The sequence below is a fragment of the Schistocerca americana genome, chromosome 3 (assembly GCF_021461395.2).
Source record: "Schistocerca americana isolate TAMUIC-IGC-003095 chromosome 3, iqSchAmer2.1, whole genome shotgun sequence".
Lineage (NCBI taxonomy): Eukaryota > Metazoa > Arthropoda > Insecta > Orthoptera > Acrididae > Schistocerca > Schistocerca americana.
In genome coordinates, this window is record NC_060121.1 from 243,570,626 (window position 1) to 243,589,112 (window position 18,487).

The window sequence follows — 18,487 nt, forward strand, 5'->3', positions numbered from 1 at the left end:
AGCCAACATTCTCGTGTTTTACTGGTAGGACAAGCGTGTCCAATCATTGGACCTAACGCGTCTCCATTGTAAACTTCAATTGTGAAACTTTTATGTAGTGAATGACAAAGATTGCGAAAGTGATGATAATGTGGTAACTTACGTTAATGTTGATTTCTTTAAACGGTGTATTGGCAAATTTAGAAAAGTCACTTTACAAAAGAATTCTTCATTCTAATCAAGAATTGCAAAGAAATAATAGACTCTGAAAATACTTTGAAGTTGTTTGTTCAACAGTTTCACGTTCATTGAACTATTACAAGTAATATATGTTCATCGTAGATTACACAAGGTTGCGTTAAATGAGTTAATCTTTCCTGAATTGTCGCAAACGTTACCTAATTAAAAATAGGGGGAGAGTTCAGCTTTGTATACTGAATTGTTATAATGGTGTGCAGGCAGCAGCTCGCTCGCAATTAATGCAAAGGAAATTAATTATTAACTTATTATGAAGTCCTCAACAAATCAATCAAAAATCTTTCTCTTTCGCAGTAACAATATCAGAAACTATATTACAAACTTCATCAATAAACATAAATTCTCATGATTCTTGGCATGCCACTCTCCCGGCTATGGCTCACGTCACGATAACACGATGCCGATTGACACTCTGCGAACAGCATCCACTAGGAGCGGCCGACGCAGAGATGATACTGCAGACCAGCAATGTCGCAGATGACATTGCGCGCTGTCTGATAAACAAAGTAAGGGCCACTGCCGCCTGTGTATCCAAGATATAAGGGAAGCTGGTAGTGAACACCCCTTTCAAACTTTGTGTTCGTTCTTCTCCACGTGTTCAGCCTTCAATGTGATACTTTACTTTTCCAAATCAACAAACCGCTTTGCGTAGACATTGGGTGTAGAAGTCCGCATTTTCGCTGTTTGGGAAAAATTTCACCTCATATTAATTTCATAACTTTTACCTTTCGAAGTGATAGTTAAAACTTCGTGACTACCTCTTTTAACTGGGTGGCTGACTGGGAAAGTGTGTTAATTGCTATTCCTTTTCCAGCATGCCCTTTTGCAGTTTGCAGTGGCTGCACAACATCAATAAAACATGGCTATGCCTTGCTACACACTCTGTTATAGCGAGAGGCACTGCTGCAGCTGTAGGGTGATGGTTAATGAACTACATGAAAAGAAAGGTAGAGTAGTTACAAACTACGGCGTGGGCACAATGTATTCAACATGTAAAACTCACTAAAAATATTCGGATTTAGATTATGACATGTTCGATATGCCTGCCATCATTGGCAATCATTTGGTGCAGACGAATAGCGAAATTCTGCCTGACCAGCTAAAGTGTTGGAACATTGATGGTGGCGATGAACTCGTGAAGGGCTGTTTTGAGCTCAACAATGGTTTTGGGGTTATTGCTGTACACCTTGTGTTTAATATAGCGTCACAAAAAGGAGTAGCATGTGTCTGAACATGAGAATATGGCGGCCAATCGAGGCCCATGCCAGTGGCCTCTGGGTACTAAAGAGCCACAATGTGGTTCCCAAAGTGCTCCTCAACACTGTCCTGCTTCGATGGGGGTCGAGCTCCGTCTTGCATGAACCACATCTTGTCGAATCCACGATCACTTTGGATAATGGGGATGAAATCATCTTCCAAAACCTTCACGTGTCATACGGTAGTCACCATGCCATCAAAGAATATCGCGCCGATCATTCAGTGATTGGACGTTACACACCACAGAGTCACCTGTTGAGGGTGAAGAGACTTCGCGAAATGCTAATACCCAGTTCCTCAAATGCGCCATTTTGGTTATTGACGAGCGCATCCAAATGGAAGTGGGCTTGTCGCTAAACCAAACCAAACTAATTCCCATCAAGCCACACGGTCAACCGTCCATTTTGAACGTCCTAACGCAAACCGTTCACAAGTTATGACCATTTTATTTAATGTTCTTCAATAATTGTCCCCCTGTACTTACGCTGTCTGGGACGGCGATGGTGAATGGCCGGACGGACTCGTCCACCTCCTTGGGTTCTCCGGGCCCCCACCACGCTTCCTCCAGCCGGCGCGGGTTGAACGGCTCCTCCTCTGCAGCCGTCAACTTCTTCCAGACCAACACGGCCAGGACAGCGGCCAACACCAACAACAGGAACATCTCCGAAGACCACGAGAGCGGCAGCTGCTGTGTATACGTCTAGTGCCCAGCTGCAAAGAGTAAGAAGGGCATCCAGAGGTAAGAGTCAAGTGTTATATCTACAACTACAGCTACAGCCATACTCTGCAGGCCGCCTTACGGTGTGTGGCGGACGGTACTTTGCATACCAATGTCATTTCCTCCTTTTCCTGTTCCAGCCGAGAATGTTCAGCGGGAAGAACGAGTGTCGGTAAACCTCTGTGTGAGCTCGTTTCTCTCCAATTTTACCTCTTTCTTTCTTTCTTTTGCGAAAGAGAAGTGTTTCGGCACAGAATAGCAAGAGGTAGAATTTAGAAAAAAATTTATTAAAACTCACTCACACTGCCCCAGCAAAAATTCGAATCATGCCAGCGACGGAGGTTTCAAGCAAGAAGTGAGCGATTATGTCGCAGTTGGGTTAGGTCAAGGACACTGTCCGCCGAGTAAAGAATAAACATTCAGCAGAAAACAGGACGGAAAACCAAAGAAAGAGAGACATGCATATTCTTTACCTTGTAAGGCATGTTGCAAGAAACTTTATCTATTTCATAAGAGCACATAGCGAGGGACCGACCCAGCTTTTAACAGCCTGTTAAGTGAATATAGCAGAAAAAGGACACATTTGGTCATTACGAACCGAACTTTGCATGATAACCTCATGATATCTCCCTCTAAATACTCCATTCCTGCAGCTCTTGTCATGTGTTGATCATTGGGATCGAAAGCAAAAATATTCACAGTAACAGCACTCGATTTCATGATTTCGATACTTTGGTGAATCTATGTACTAGATGCCCCAGCACAGTCTGTGAACTAGCCGAATATGTACTCAAGATTATGGCCTTCACCAGATGAATTTCATGCTGCTCGCCGCCTAATATCTGCTGATGGAGAAACTGTCTTCCGACAACATCACATCGCAGAGCGCTGCCAATACCGAAATTCAACGTGGATGATGATGATGATGATGATGTTGGTTTGTGGGGCGCTCAACATCGTGGTGATCAGCGCCCGTACAAGTTCCTAATCTTTCCAGTTCCAGTCTTGCCACGTCCCGAATGATGAAGAGATGCGGACGACAGAAACATCCAATCCCAGGCGGAGAAAATCCCTGACCCGGACGGGAATCGAACCCGAGTCCCCGTGATCAAGAGGTAGCAACACTAGCCACTAGACCACGAGCTGCGTACACTTCAACGTGGAAGACAGTAACAGAGCCTCTTGGGGCCCACGTTCCTTTTCAGCACTTAGGCGCCTTCGGGTGCTGAAACTTACCAGGACGGGGAGGATATCAACCGACCATACGATTAGCGGTACATCGCGGATGTGTCATCAAGGGTCATCCTAGAATTTGGAGTGGGACCGAGTGCACTTCGCAACGGGCGCGAGGCAGCTGTCGCGTCGCCTGGGTCGCTGACATCGCATCCCGGGCGTGCAAACGCTGAGCAGACTCGACGGAATCCAACCTGCAGCTGAATTAGCAACAACCGATACTGCTGCAGAAGAATGACGGCTTGTAAACAATGCGAATAAATAACTGAAGTCTAATAATGTTTTACTGGCGTCGTTGATGCTTAGCAGTTTCCCAACAGCTACCTTGACTTCACGCAGTCGTGTCTCCTCTGTAGATGGTACAGGAAACCGCGTATTGGTTGACTCTTCTCGGAACTTACACTCTCGGAATTTTAACAGTTAACCACGCCGTGATGCACAATGGTTCTGTTTTAGCGTCTGCCATTGGAGTTGGCTGATTATTGTGATGCAATGAAGCTTAATCCGCCTTACGATCTGTCTGATACCGATGGGTATCGACAATTTTATTTATAAGACAATAACCTCGTACAAAACCATTTGTACTTAAATGTAATATTTTGTGGACTACTGCTTACATTCGATGTGAATAGAAACGTAACGATAAATTTGATAAAGTTCTACATCTATGTCTACATCCATACTCCGCAAGCCACATGACGGCATGTGGCGAAGGGTACCTTGAGTACCTCTATCGATTCTCCCTTCTATTCCAGTCTCGTATTGTTCGTGGAAAGAAAGATTGTCGGTATGCCTCCGTGTGGGCTCCAATCTCTCTGATTTTTCCTCATGGTCTCCTCGCGAGATATACTTAGGAGGGAGCAATATACTGCTTGACTCCTCGGTGAAGGAAAGTTCTCGAAACTTCAACAAAAGCCCGTACCGAGCTACTGAACGTCTCTCTTGCAGAGTCTTCCACTGGAGTTTATCTATCATCTCCGTAACGCTTTCGCGATTACTAAATGATCAAGGGACCGATGACCATCGCACTCTGGTCCCTTCAATCTCACAAACCAACTAAATGATCCTGTAATGAAGCGCGCTGCTCTCCGTTGGATCTTCTCTATCTCTTCTATCAAATCTATCTGGTATGGATCCCACACCGGTGAGCAGTATTCAAGCAGTGGGCAAACAAGTGTACTGTAACCAATTTCCTTTGTTTTCAGACTGATTTTCCTTAGGATTCTTTCAATGCATCTCAGTCTGGCATCTGCTTTACCAACGATTAATTTTATATGGTCATTCCATTGTAAATCACTCCTAATGCCTACTCCCAGATAATTTATGGAATTAACTGCTTCCAGTTGCTGACCTGCTATTTTGTAGCTAAATGATAAGGGATCTATCTTTCTATGTATTCGCGGCACATTACACTTGTCTAGATTGAGATTCAATTGCCATTCCATGCACCATGCGTCAATTTTTTGCAGATCCTCCTGCATTTCAGTACAATTTTCCATTCTTACAACCTCTTGATATACCACAGCATCATCATTAGTTACAACATTTCCAATAAATTTTGTTAATGTTTACATACAGGATAAACGTAAGTGAATTTGGATGCTGGTTTTGTCAGCGATGTGAATAGTTAAATTCTTTGTCTATAAATGAAACGCTGTTCTTTTTCCCTTGGCGGGATGAGTAGTTGTGGGAGAGAGTCATGTGAAGTCGTTCCTAAAGAGCAGACATGTACAGGGTTATTACAAGTGATTGAAGCGATTTCGCAGCTCTACAATAACTTTATTATTTGAGATATTTTCACAATGCTTTGCACACACATACAAAAACTCAAAAAGTTTATTTAGCCATTCACAAATGTTCGATATGTGCCCCTTTAGTGATTCGGCAGACATCAAGCCGATAATCAAGTTCCTCCCACACTCGGCACAGCATATCCCCATCAATGAGTTCGAAAGCATCGTTTATGCGAGCTCGCAGTTCTGGCACGTTTTTTGGTAGAGGAGGTTTAAACACTGAATCTTTCACATAACCCCACAGAAAGAAATCGCATGGGGTTAAGTTGGGAGAGCGTGGAGGCCATGACATGAATTGCTGATTCTGATCTCCACCACAACCGATCCATCGGTTTTCCAATCTCCTGTTTAAGAAATGCCGAACATCATGATGGAAGTGCGGTGGAGCACCATCCTGTTGAAAGATGAAGTCGGCGCTGTCGGTCTCCAGTTGTGGCATGAGCCAATTTTCCAGCATGTCCAGATACACGTGTCCTGTAACGTTTTTTTTGCAGAAGAAAAAGGGGCCGTAAACTTTAAACCGTGAGATTGCACAAAACGCGTTAACTTTTGGTGAATTGCGAATTTGTTGCATGAATGCGTGAGGATTCTCTACCGCCCAGATTCGCACGTTGTGTCTGTTCACTTCACCATTAAGAACAAATGTTGCTTCATCACTGAAAACAAATTTCGCACTGAACGCATCCTCTTCCATGAGCTGTTGCAACCGCGCCGAAAATTCAAAGCGTTTGTCATCGGGTGTCAGGGCTTGTAGCAATTGTAAATGGTAAGGCTTCTGCTTTAGCCTTTTCCGTAAGATTTTCCAAACCGTCGGCTATGGTACGTTTAGCTCCGTGCTTGCTTTATTCGTCGACTTCCGCGGGCTACACGTGAAACTTGCCCGCACGCGTTCAACCGTTTCTTCGCTCACTGCAGGCCGACCCGTTGATTTCCCCTTACAGAGGCATCCAGAAGCTTTAGACTGCGCATACCATCGCCGAATGGAGTTAGCAGTTGGTGGATCTTTATTGAACTTCTTCCTGAAGTGTCGTTGCACTGTTATGACTGACTGATGTGAGTGCATTTCAAGCACGACATACGCTTTCTCGGCTCCTGCCGCCATTTTGTCTCACTGCGCTCTCGAGCGCTCTGGCGGCAGAAACCTGAAGTGCGGCTTCAGCCGAACAAAACTTTATGAGTTTTTCTATGTATCTGTAGTGTGTCGTAACCATATGTCAATGAATGGAGCTGCAGTGAATTTATGAAATCGCTTCAATCATTTGTAATAGCCCTGTATTTAGTTGCCGTCTGTAAGTCATGGGAGCAGTTGCAAATTATTTTAGTCAATCAGTTATTTGAAATGTTTAAGTATGCTCAAGTTAAAAGTGTAAATATTTATTACCGGCAATGTTTCACAATTGCTAAATAAGAACTGGAATTGCATATACGTCCTACTCTCCTTCTCTCCCTCCCCCCTCCCCCCTCCCTCCCTTCCTCTCTCTCTCTTCTCTCTCTGTTCACCTCCTTCTTCCCTCTATCTCTGTGCATCTCCTCCTCCTCCCACTTCTCTGTCCATCACTTCCTCCCACCCTTTTTCTGCCCATCTCCTCCTGTCCCCTACATTCTCCATCTCCTCTTCCCTACCTCTCCCCTTCAGACTTAATTTTTGTTACAGAACAACACCTTGATTGGGGACTGAAGTTGCTTAAAATGAGTAGGTAAATCGGCTGTCTCATTGGTATAGAGCGTATGAGGTAAACCTCACTAGCAGTTGGGTCTGTAAGGATAGTAGCTTCAGTGACAGTGTTTCGGTATGATTCTTCAGTTTCTCCCGGCGTATTTCTTGCTCGAATAATCCACGGGAGTACTGCCGATCCATAGTGTCCAACGGGCACAATATTTCGGCGATCAGAGATGTCGCCATCGTCAAGTCCGCTGACGAACTGAGCTCCAGTATTCGCAAGCGGATAGCTGCCACCACCCTGCACAGAGGAACGGGGTGCTAAAAACTGGTGCACAGAGCGTGCACCATCTCTGACACAGAGTGTCTGCCCCAAGAGCTGCAACACCTCAAAACTGTATTCCGGAGAAACTGGTACTCGGAATGGCCGATCAGACGTGCTCTCCGCGCCACCTCTACAGTACAGCATGTGGAGACGGAAGGAGTCACAGAGAAGAGATAGCCACTGCCTATGCACCGTATACTGGAGCACTATAGGGGAAAATAGGACGAATATTGAGGAAACACTGAGTAGGAACTGTCTTTTGTCCACCAAATAAAACGCGAGCATTATTGGTAAGTGTCAAAGACGATCTCGGTTTGCGGAAGATCGGCATATACCAGATTCCGTGTCCATGTGCGAAGACTTATATTGGACAGACAGCGCGCACTTTCGAAGATAGTTGCCGAGAACATCAGAGGCACACTGCACTTGGGTACCGCAACAAGTCGGCGGTCGCAGAGCACTGTTTGTCCGAAAATCACGAAATGGACTACCCTCATACCAGGGTCTTGGCCCAGACATCTGAATACTGGGACAGGTTAGAGAGGCTATCGAAATTCGTACCAGGGACGGACTCATAAACCGAGATTGCGGCTACAACCTCAGCATGGCATGCGAACCAGCATTGAGTCTAATTAAAAAGATGCTCAGCAAAGGAGCGAATGGACGACCAGGGCGGACGAGGCAATTACACCGACGCCACCACAGACGCCGACGCCAGCGTCTCACGGACCGCTGACGCGCGGGCGCGGACCGCGGAGAGAACGCCTCGCGAGGGGAGGGGATTTAAGACGGCCGCCCGCCCACAGGAGCTCAGTTCGTCAGCGCACCTGACGACGGTGACATGTCTGCTCGCCGAAATATTGTGCCCGTTGAACACTATGGATCGGCAGTACACCCGTGGATTGTTCGAGTATTTCGGTAGTTTTAATCTGTCAGCTCGTAGGATTACAAAATTTCTGACGATACAGATTCTGTAGTAGTATTCTAAACATAAGCCGGCAACCCACAAACCCGGCGTTGCTCATTCATTTATTTATACACTCCTGGAAATGGAAAAAAGAACACATTGACACCGGTGTGTCAGACCCACCATACTTGCTCCGGACACTGCGAGAGGGCTGTACAAGCAATGATCACACGCACGGCACAGCGGACACACCAGGAACCGCGGTGTTGGCCGTCGAATGGCGCTAGCTGCGCAGCATTTGTGCACCGCCACCGTCAGTGTCAGCCAGTTTGCCGTGGCATACGGAGCTCCATCGCAGTCTTTAACACTTGTAGCATGCCGCGACAGCGTGGACGTGAACCGTATGTGCAGCTGACGGACTTTGAGCGAGGGCGTATAGTGGGCATGCGGGAGGCCGGGTGGACGTACCGCCGAATTGCTCAACACGTGGGGCGTGAGGTCTCCACAGTACTTCGATGTTGTCGCCAGTGGTCGGCGGAAGGTGCACGTGCCCGTCGACCTGGGACCGGACCGCAGCGACGCACGGATGCACGCCAAGACCGTAGGATCCTACGCAGTGCCGTAGGGGACCGCACCGCCACTTCCCAGCAAATTAGGGACACTGTTGCTCCTGGGGTATCGGCGAGGACCATTCGCAACCGTCTCCATGAAGCTGGGCTACGGTCCCGCACACCGTTAGGCAGTCTTCCGCTCACGCCCCAACATCGTGCAGCCCGCCTCCAGTGGTGTCGCGACAGGCGTGAATGGAGGGACGAATGGAGACGTGTCGTCTTCAGCGATGAGAGTCGCTTCTGCCTTGGTGCCAATGATGGTCGTATGCGTGTTTGGCGCCGTGCAGGTGAGCGCCACAATCAGGACTGCATACGACCGAGGCACACAGGGCCAACACCCGGCATCATGGTGTGGGGAGCGATCTCCTACACTGGCCGTACACCACTGGTGATCGTCGAGGGGACACTGAATAGTGCACGGTACATCCAAACCGTCATCGAACCCATCGTTCTACCATTCCTAGACCGGCAAGGGAACTTGCTGTTCCAACAGGACAATGCACGTCCGCATATCCCGTGCCACCCAACGTGCTCTAGAAGGTGTAAGTCAACTACCCTGGCCAGCAAGATCTCCGGATCTGTCCCCCATTGAGCATGTTTGGGACTGGATGAAGCGTCGTCTCACGCGGTCTGCACGTCCAGCACGAACGCTGGTCCAACTGAGGCGCCAGGTGGAAATGGCATGGCAAGCCGTTCCACAGGACTACATCCAGCATCTCTACGATCGTCTCCATGGGAGAATAGCAGCCTGCATTGCTGCGAAAGGTGGATATACACTGTACTAGAGCCGACATTGTGCATGCTCTGTTGCCTGTGTCTATGTGCCTGTGGTTCTGTCAGTGTGATCATGTGATGTATCTGACCCCAGGAATGTGTCAATAAAGTTTCCCCTTCCTGGGACAATGAATTCACGGTGTTCTTATTTCAATTTCCAGGAGTGTAGCTGTGCATCCACGCCAGTACCAAGCAGCGCCTGGCCTTGTGCTAAATGTTTATCACGTCATATCTCCTGAAGTATGCGTCGTACAATGATATAATTTTGTAGGTACATTTTGCGGTATATGTGGATACTGTCTTAAAATTTATTGCAAATAGAGTTAGTATCAAAGAAGTAACCAAATTAAACGTCATGTGTGATGCATCAGTTTTTCACGCATCTCATTCTTTATGACGTCATATCTCCTGAGCTACGTGTCGTGCATTGATATAACTTTGCACTTAGAAGATTCATTGGTATACGTGCATATTATCTGTAAAATGTGTCGCGAATACAGTAAGTAGTAAAGAAGTGATGAATTATAACGTTATACCTCATGCGGTAATTTTACTGCATGAACAGCGGAAAAGCAGTAAGCGATCAACACATTTGCCTTCACCATTCTCTTGGGGTTGTCACCGAGAAAAAATTTCGTAATTTTTTGAAATTCAGTATAAAGTTTGTTACAAGTCACGAAGTTCTCGCCGGCCGCTGTGGGCGAGCGGTTCTAGGCGCTTCAGTGCGGAACCGCGCTGCTGCTACGGTCGCGGGTTCGAATCCCGCCTCGGGGATGGATGTGTGTGATTTCCTTAGGTTAGTTAGCTTGTCTAGGGGACTGATGACCTCAGATGTTAAGTCCCATAGTGCTCAGAGCCATTTGAATGAAGTGCTCATTCTTAAATACTGGATGAATAAAGCCTGGAAATTCACGCGTCGTTGCCTGCGCTTCTCACCCCCACAGTAATTGTCACCTGACAGTAAGGTATACGTGTACCAAGTTAGGTTGAAATCGGTCCAGTAGATCAGGAGGAGATGTGTGCGCGCACACACACACACCTTTATGACGCGTATGGGTATATTAACAATATGTAGGCTCTGTTCGTCTGAACGTTTATTATCACCTAAAAGTTTCAAGTAAATTGGTTAAGAACTTTTCCTGATATGTATATGGTAACAACGTTAACAACGATTGTCTTTATACGGTAGTGTACCAGAAGGATATATTTATATGTTACTTATTTAAAAAACGTAGCCTATGTCCGCCCGAACGATTATTAGAGTATCGGGTAGGAATCTGAAGCATATCAGACTAGAACTTTTAGAGGTTTCTGTTAATAACGTTAAACAACGACTATTATTTATGTAGTAGTGTAGATTTCGTAGTTGATGATCTATCGAATTTTTACAATCCTTAAAAGTCTCGGATTTCTTCGTACAAGAAAATTCGGAGTCAACAATCACACTCCGAAGACAAGGAAGCCAACGTATAAAACCACCTGAGTAGCAGATACGAAAACTATTTAATGCGAGCGGATACGCTTTTAAAATTCCGCAAATTCACATACTGTACATCTGTAGTTAGATTTGTCCGTAGTGGTTTGACCTGTTACAGCATCTCCATGACGCTCTCGTTCTTGCTATACGTAGCTGAGACAAAACGCGCAGCTCTTATTTGGATCTCCTCATTTTCCTCTGTCAGTCCTGTCTGGAACGGGTACCCGATACGCAAGTCTTGGTAAATCAAGGGATCTGTAAACAAACTCCTTTACGAGTGGGCTTCATGACCTGAGATTTTTTCCACTGAATCTGTCTCGTGTTTGCCTTTCCTGTGAAGAGTTTTATCTAGTCGTTCCACTTCAGTTTACTCCATAGACATATTCGTATATTTGTGATCGGTGTCACTGTTTCCAACGTTCCGCGATCGTGTAATAATGCAATAACGGGTTCAAAAATGGTTCAAATGGCTCTGAGCACTATGGGACTTAACATCTGTGGTCATCAGTCCCCTAGAACTTAGAACTACTTAAACCTAACTAACCTAAGGACATCACACACATCCATGCCCGAGGCAGGATTCGAAACTGCGACCGTAGCAGTCGCGCGGTTCCGGACTGAGCGCCTAGAAGCGCACGACCACCGCGGCCGGCTGCAATAACGGGTATCTCCGCCTGTCTATAAATAATACGTTACATTTCTTTATTCTGAGGATAAATTGCCAGTCCTTGTACATGCACAGGATAGGTCCTGTGCGTGTCTTCCTGCATTTCGCGACAATTTTCTAGCGTTGCGACTGCTCTGTATTTTTGGTCTCCACAAACGACTTCATAAGCGAGCATAAAACGTTTTCTAAAATTCTACAAGTGACCGACGTCAACAATACTGGCCTGTAGTTTCGTGCGTTGGTACAACTCACCATGAAAACGCATTTTTCCGATCACTAGGAACGAGCAAGTTCTTTCATATATTATGTGTAGGAAGGTACTCGTATCCTGTAAGGTTCAGTCGCCTTGCCTCTGGTGAGTGTTTGAGTTGATTTAGTAGCTCATGGTCACTCATTTCGATATCTGTCATTTTAACGTTGATGCATCGACTGAAAGGAGAGACCATAGTGCGTTCTTCCCCAGTGAAACAATTTCGTCAATAAGCAAATTTTGCAACGTCGAAATCTGGTTGAGTTCTCTAAACATAGTAATCATCCCTGCAGAACAAAGCAAATAAAAGTTTTGACTGGGAGCAGTTACCTTAGAAATAATAGAGTTTCTTTCACAACATCAGCCAAGAAACATATCCTCACAACGATTTCTCCGCATGACATGACAGCTGTGACTCACATTTGTCTGATTCTTTGTTCGGTTGCAGTTTTCTAATAGAGAATAATACCACATTCTGCTTAAGCCTGCGATCACGGTGGCTGGCACGACTATGTATCTATGATCGTCTATGTTAATACTTCACGGTGTACACTCTGGGCCAATAAAATTGCAACACAAAAAAATATAGGGAGAGAGCAGTGCTGCGGCTCGCGTTGGTGCTGTTTGTAGGTTTCCACCCTCTGTTGGAGGCCAGACCGTATCCTTTAGTAGCATAGTTGCCGTCGTTTGTCTACTTCTCGTCTTGACTGGCGCCACTCGTTTCGCAAGCGTTGCCTGTCCGCTAGTGGCAGCAGCGGTGGTTATCGATATGTAGTAACTGTTGCCCTATCTTTGGGGCGACAACGTTGTTTTTCCATGTCATGTCAGTGTGGCATTTCGGTTGGGGGTTCCGGAGAAGCCAGGTCCACGCAGTGCGGGGAACACGCCGGGACCACTGGCAGCGCGCATGGACTGCCAGATAGAAAGGGCTGTGGTCATGAGGGTGCACGACCTCGTTGTAAACCGGATCCTGCAGGCTTTAAGACGAGTGCATTTCAATCCAAGTAGAGAAACCTCCACCATTCTGACGTCTCGCGATTCTCCAGTGACTTGGATTCGTGCAGCCGCTCGCAGTGTCGCCGAGGCGAAGAGCAACGAGTGGAGTGCTTGGGGAAGGCGGATCTTATTAGCTTTCCTCGACTTCTTATTACTATTTACTGCGTTCAACTTGTTACAATTTGTTAAGTTCAACCACTGGTATTTTCTCCTGCCTGGTGGCCGCTGACGCCCCAGTTACCTGCCCTGGGAGTTAGTGTATGTAATAGCAGTGTACGTTTCCTCGCCTTGCCGCTGCTGTCCGGTAATGCGTGTAGTTTTGACAGCTTTCTTGATTGTAGGCCGTTTGTGATTGTTTAGTCTGGTAGTAGTGATTCCTTTGTCGTTTCGGGCGCTCTAAGCACAGCATTCTCGAGGTGTAGTGCAGTCCGACGGTTCCGGCTTTGACGTGTTGTTCCATTCTTGCATTTGGTTTATTGGACGTCAGGCAGCTTCAGCAAGATTGTCATTAGACATTCGTTAGACTGCCACAAGTCTGAGTTACCATATTGTGAAGTGAATGCAACTTTTGGCTACCTATCTCATCACTTGCGTAAGTGTTTGTTGCCGGACCTTCTCAGAGGTCGATTACTGGAGCAGCGTGTGTCACTGATCTATGTGTTTTATTATTGTGTTATTTATTACCATACCTTGTAATGCCTACATTAAAGGTTATGGATGTCTAGTTAATAGTTCCGGCCGCCTTTTGGAATAAATCTAGCAGTGTAAGGGTTGTGTTACAAGGTTACCATCATCTTATTTTATCCGTTTGGTGGTCAGTTGCTTGTTGCTTTTAATTAACCTTTGCTTGTATACACTACTGGCCATTAAAATTGCTACACCACGAAGATGACGTGCTACAGACGCGAAATTTAACCGACAGGAAGAAGATGCTGTGATATGCAAATGATTAGCTTCTCAGAGCAATCACACAAGGTAGGCGCCGGTGGTGACACCTACAACGTGCTGATATGAGGAAAGTTTCCAACCGATTTCTCATACACAAACAGGAGTTGACCGGCGTTGCCCGGTGAAACGTTGTTGTGATGCCTCGTATAAGAAGGAGAAATGCGTACCATCACGTTTCCGACTTTGATAAAGGTCGGATTGTAGCCTATCGCGATTGCGGTTTATCGTATCGCGACACGGTTGCTCGCGTTGGTCGAGATCAAATGACTGTTAGCAGAATATGGACTCGGTGGGTTCAGGAGGGTAATACGGAACGCAGTGCTGGATCCCAACAGTCTCGTATCACTAGCAGTCGAGATGACAGGCGTCTTATCCGCATGGCTGAACCGATCGTGCAGCCACGTCTCGATCCCTGAGTCAACAGATGGGGACGTTTGCGAGACAACAACCATCTGCACGAACAGTTCGACGACGTTTACAGCAGCATAGACTATCAGCTCGGAGACCATGGCTGCGGTTACCCTTGACGTTGCATCACAGACAGGAGTGCCTGCGATGGCGTACTCAATGACGAACCTGGGTTCACGAATGACAAAACCTCATTTTTTCGGATGAATTCAGGTTCTGTTTACAGCATCATGATGGTCGCATCCGTGTTTGCCGACATCGCGGTGAACGCACATTGGAAGCGTGTATTCTTCATCGCCATACTGGCGTGTCACCCGGCGTGATGGTATGGGGTGCCATTGGTTACGCGTCTCGGTCACCTCTTGTTCGCATCGACGGCACTTTGAACAGTGGACGTCACATTTCAGATGTGTTACGACCCGTGGCTTTACCCTTCACTCGATCCCTGCGAAACCCTACATTTCAGCAGGATAATGCATGACCTCATGTTGCAGGTCCTGTACGTGCCTTTCTGGATACAGAAAATGTTCGACTGCTGCCCTGGCCAGCACATTCTCCAGATCTCTCACCAATTGAAAACGTCTGGTCAATGGTGGCCGAGCAAGTGGCTCGTCACAATATGCGTCACTACTCTTGATGAATTGTGGTATCGTGTTGAAGCTGCATGGGCAGCTGTACACGTACACGCCATCCAAGCTCTGTTTGACTCAATGCCCAGGCGTATCAAGGCCGTTATTATGGCCAGAGGTGGTTGTTCTGGGTACTGATTTCTGAGGATCTATGCACCAAATTGCGTGAAAATGTAATCACATATCAGTTCTAGTATAATATATTTGTCCAATGAATACCCGTTTATCATCTGCATTTCTTCTTGGTGTAACAATTTTAATGGTCAGTAGTGTAATAAGGCCTTCAGCCGTGATTGTGGTTATTTGCTTAGAAAAAAAAACGATATTTGTATTTTAGCAGTAAGCCTTAAAATCTCATTTACTGCCATTCCTGGCGCCTGATACCTTCTGCTGAGTTTGTGGCCACTTACTTTTTAGTATTTTAATACCTGTAAGTTGTAATTGCAGCGAGTTCTTAAACATTCTTAATTTATTGCCATGATCTCAGTGGCTTTTTTTTACATTATCTGTATTTTATGGCGATTTGCTAAATTGTAATGCAATGAAAACACTATTATTTACACAGTTGTTTATAACTTCATTAATAACGTGTGTTAGTTTTTTAATTTATTGTTGAGTCTCGCATTACTGTTTTAAAAATAAATGCGTGTAAATGTAAAAGGCAACCAATAGTAACTGATTACGGTCCTGTCCACAATCGTAACCGAATCCTGCCTTCCCTTGACTATCGGGTCAGGAGGTAATGAAATTTTTTCTTACTGTGCGGCTACAATATACGAGGGGCGTTTAATACGTCCTGCAACTCATTTTTTTCGGTCGATTTATGTTGAAAAATGCGGAATTTGTCATGGGGGACATCGTGGAATATTCTCGCTTCATTCCCTATAGTTTCAAGAAGTTCCGATAGGTGGCGGCGCTGTATGTAGCCTTCAAAATGGCGTGTGTAAAAGAGGTGCGCTCCATGCAGAGAGCAATCAGAATGTCTACGGAGACCTGGGATTGAATAAAATCACGATGAGTCGTTGGGAGAGGCGTGTTGGTTCATCGCAACAAGGTCGTTCAAACCTGTTCATACTCGCGCTTGCCAGGCGGCCACACACAGCTATGACTCTTGCAATATTGAAACGTGCGGGGGCACTCTCGTTCGAGTTGATAGACAGATCACAATCAAACACTTCGGTGAACAACTGGAGGTCCCTGCTGGCTGTGCTGATACATTCGTCGCCCAGTTGTACTCAAAGGTATGTGCCCGTGGGTTTCTCGCCGCGTAACGGAAGATCTTAAAGGCCAACGAAGGACCATTTGTGAGGAACTGCTTGCTCGTTACAAGGCTGATCGTGACAATTTTTTGTCGATCAACGTCACAGGCGATGAAATATGGGTTCATCACTTCGAACCTCAAACAAAACGGCAAATCGTGGATTGGCGCCACGCAACCTCTCCTCCGAAGGAAAAGTTCAAAGCCTCACTCTTATGGCGGAGGGTCTTCTGGGACTCCGAAGGGATCATTGTGTTTGATGTGCTCCATCATGGTGCAACGATCACCTCTGAAGTGTATCGTGCTACCCTCAGGAAATTGAAGAAACGACTCCAGCTTCTTCTTCACCAGAAAAACGCAAACGAACTTCTCCTTCTCTATGATGACACAGGACCTCACCCAAGTCTGCGCACCCGAGAGGAGCTGACAAAACTTCATTGGACTGTTCTTCCTCATCCACCCTGCAGCCCGGATCTCGCAACTTCAGACTTCCGACTGATTATCTGAGTGAAGGATGCACTCTGCGGGAAGAAATACTCCAGCTGATTGTCTCAATGAAGGATGCACTCTGTGAGAAGAAGTACATGGATGATGATGAGGTTATTGATGCAGCAAGGCGTTGGCTCCGACGTCGACCAGTAGAGTGGTACCATGCAGGCATACGGGCTCTCCCAGTAAGATGGAGTACATTCGTCGCATTGAATGGAGATTATGTAGAAAAATAGGGTTTTGTAGCCACGAGAGTGGGGTATAATATGAAGTAGTGGAATCCTGAATAAAACCAACATATTTCTAGGAAAAAAAATGTGTTGCATTATTTATTGAATGCCTGTCGTAGAAGGAAGACTGCATGAAAACTATGTAGATGATTGGGGGTGTACAGGTTCGAAGTTAAGTATACAGCCTCTGTCAGCATGAGCGGCTCTAATTCTGCTGGGCACGAATACAACTCAGATTGTATGACAGAGTTTTCGATGAGTGAGACATCTGTAGAATGTGGTGTCCAGGATGCCTATTCTGTATCTTTGCGCCATTGTGCCGATCGTTTCGGTACTCAAGAGCACCGAACGGTCTGATACTCGAATTAGAGCCCCTGCATTATTCAGTATGCATTTCGGTAGCGATACCGTTCGGGTCTAGACAACCGAAGCGCTGTTGTCGGTTCGCGTCGCGCAAGTCAATCAAAAGCAAGCGGCTGCAGATCCGCGCATGAGCACTGCAGCGCGCACAGCGCCACGAACACAAAGTGGCTAGCAGACGACACAGGCGCGCTATTCTTCCAAGTACCAAAAATTGCGTTTACGTTGCCATAACGCATGACGCCGCATACCATCGAGCTGATGCGCCCGCCTTCATCACTCTTGCCTCCTCCTTAACAGTATCAGGCGCAATATATCCATTTCCATGATTCTCAGCTGAAATGCATAGAAATTTTTACAGTTTCCCTGACCGCATGTTTCCATGCATGCATAATAACGATAGCGTTTTTTATATTGGTAACGCCACATAGCGCTCTGTATGAAAATCACTGGCTGTGCTGTGTGCAGTCAGTGGCTGGTTGGCATTGTTGTAATACTCGCCATTGTAGTGTTAGGCAGCTGGATGTTAACAGCGCTTAGCGTTGCGCAGTTGGTGAGCCGCCAGCAGTGGTGGATGTGGGGAGGGAGATGGCGGAATTTTGAGAGCGGATGATCTGGACGTGTGACCATCAGAAACAGTACATTTGTAAGAATGGATGTCATGAACTGATATATATATATTATGACTTTTGAACACTATTAAGGTAAATACAGTGTTTGTTCTCTATCAAAATATTTCATTTGCTAACTATGCCTATCAGTAGTTAGTGCCTTCAGTAGTTTGAATCTTTTATTTAGCTGGCAGTAGTGGCGCTCGCTGTATTGCAGTAGTTCGAGTAACGAAGATTTTTGTGAGGTAAGTGATTTGTGAAACGTATAGGTTAATTTAGTCAGGGCCATTCTCTTGTAGGGATGATTGAAAGTCAGATTGAGTTGCGCTAAAAAATATTGTGTGTCAATTTAAGCACAGTCATGTATAATTTTTCTAAGGGGACCTTTTTACCCTTAAGTAATGACAGAGATTATGTTACAACAAGACGCACAATTTAGCGCTACAGGACACGCATTTGAGTGATTAATTTTGTACTTAAAACATTTATTTTTAAAGATTTTTGAATTACAATGATACAGAGGTTTTCTGTGATACATTTCATTCCATTGTTGTAATCTGTAACACCTGAGGGTATAATTACATTAATCCTCAGGGGGGTACACGCTTACTTTGTGTACCATGTGTTTCGCAAGCACAAGGAGCCCTAG

The 18,487-nt window shown here is 45.9% G+C and overlaps 1 protein-coding gene across 1 annotated transcript in view; it reads right to left on the reverse strand.

The window, feature by feature from the left end:
• LOC124606645 (juvenile hormone epoxide hydrolase 1-like) overlaps positions 1-18,487 on the reverse strand; it is a 109,117-nt gene that overhangs the window by 53,942 nt on the left and 36,688 nt on the right. Inside the window, exon 2 of the mRNA XM_047138643.1 lies at positions 1,979-2,205. Coding sequence (XP_046994599.1) covers positions 1,979-2,155 — 177 coding nt within the window. The 5' untranslated portion in view covers positions 2,156-2,205. The remainder of the gene's footprint in view (positions 1-1,978; positions 2,206-18,487) is intronic.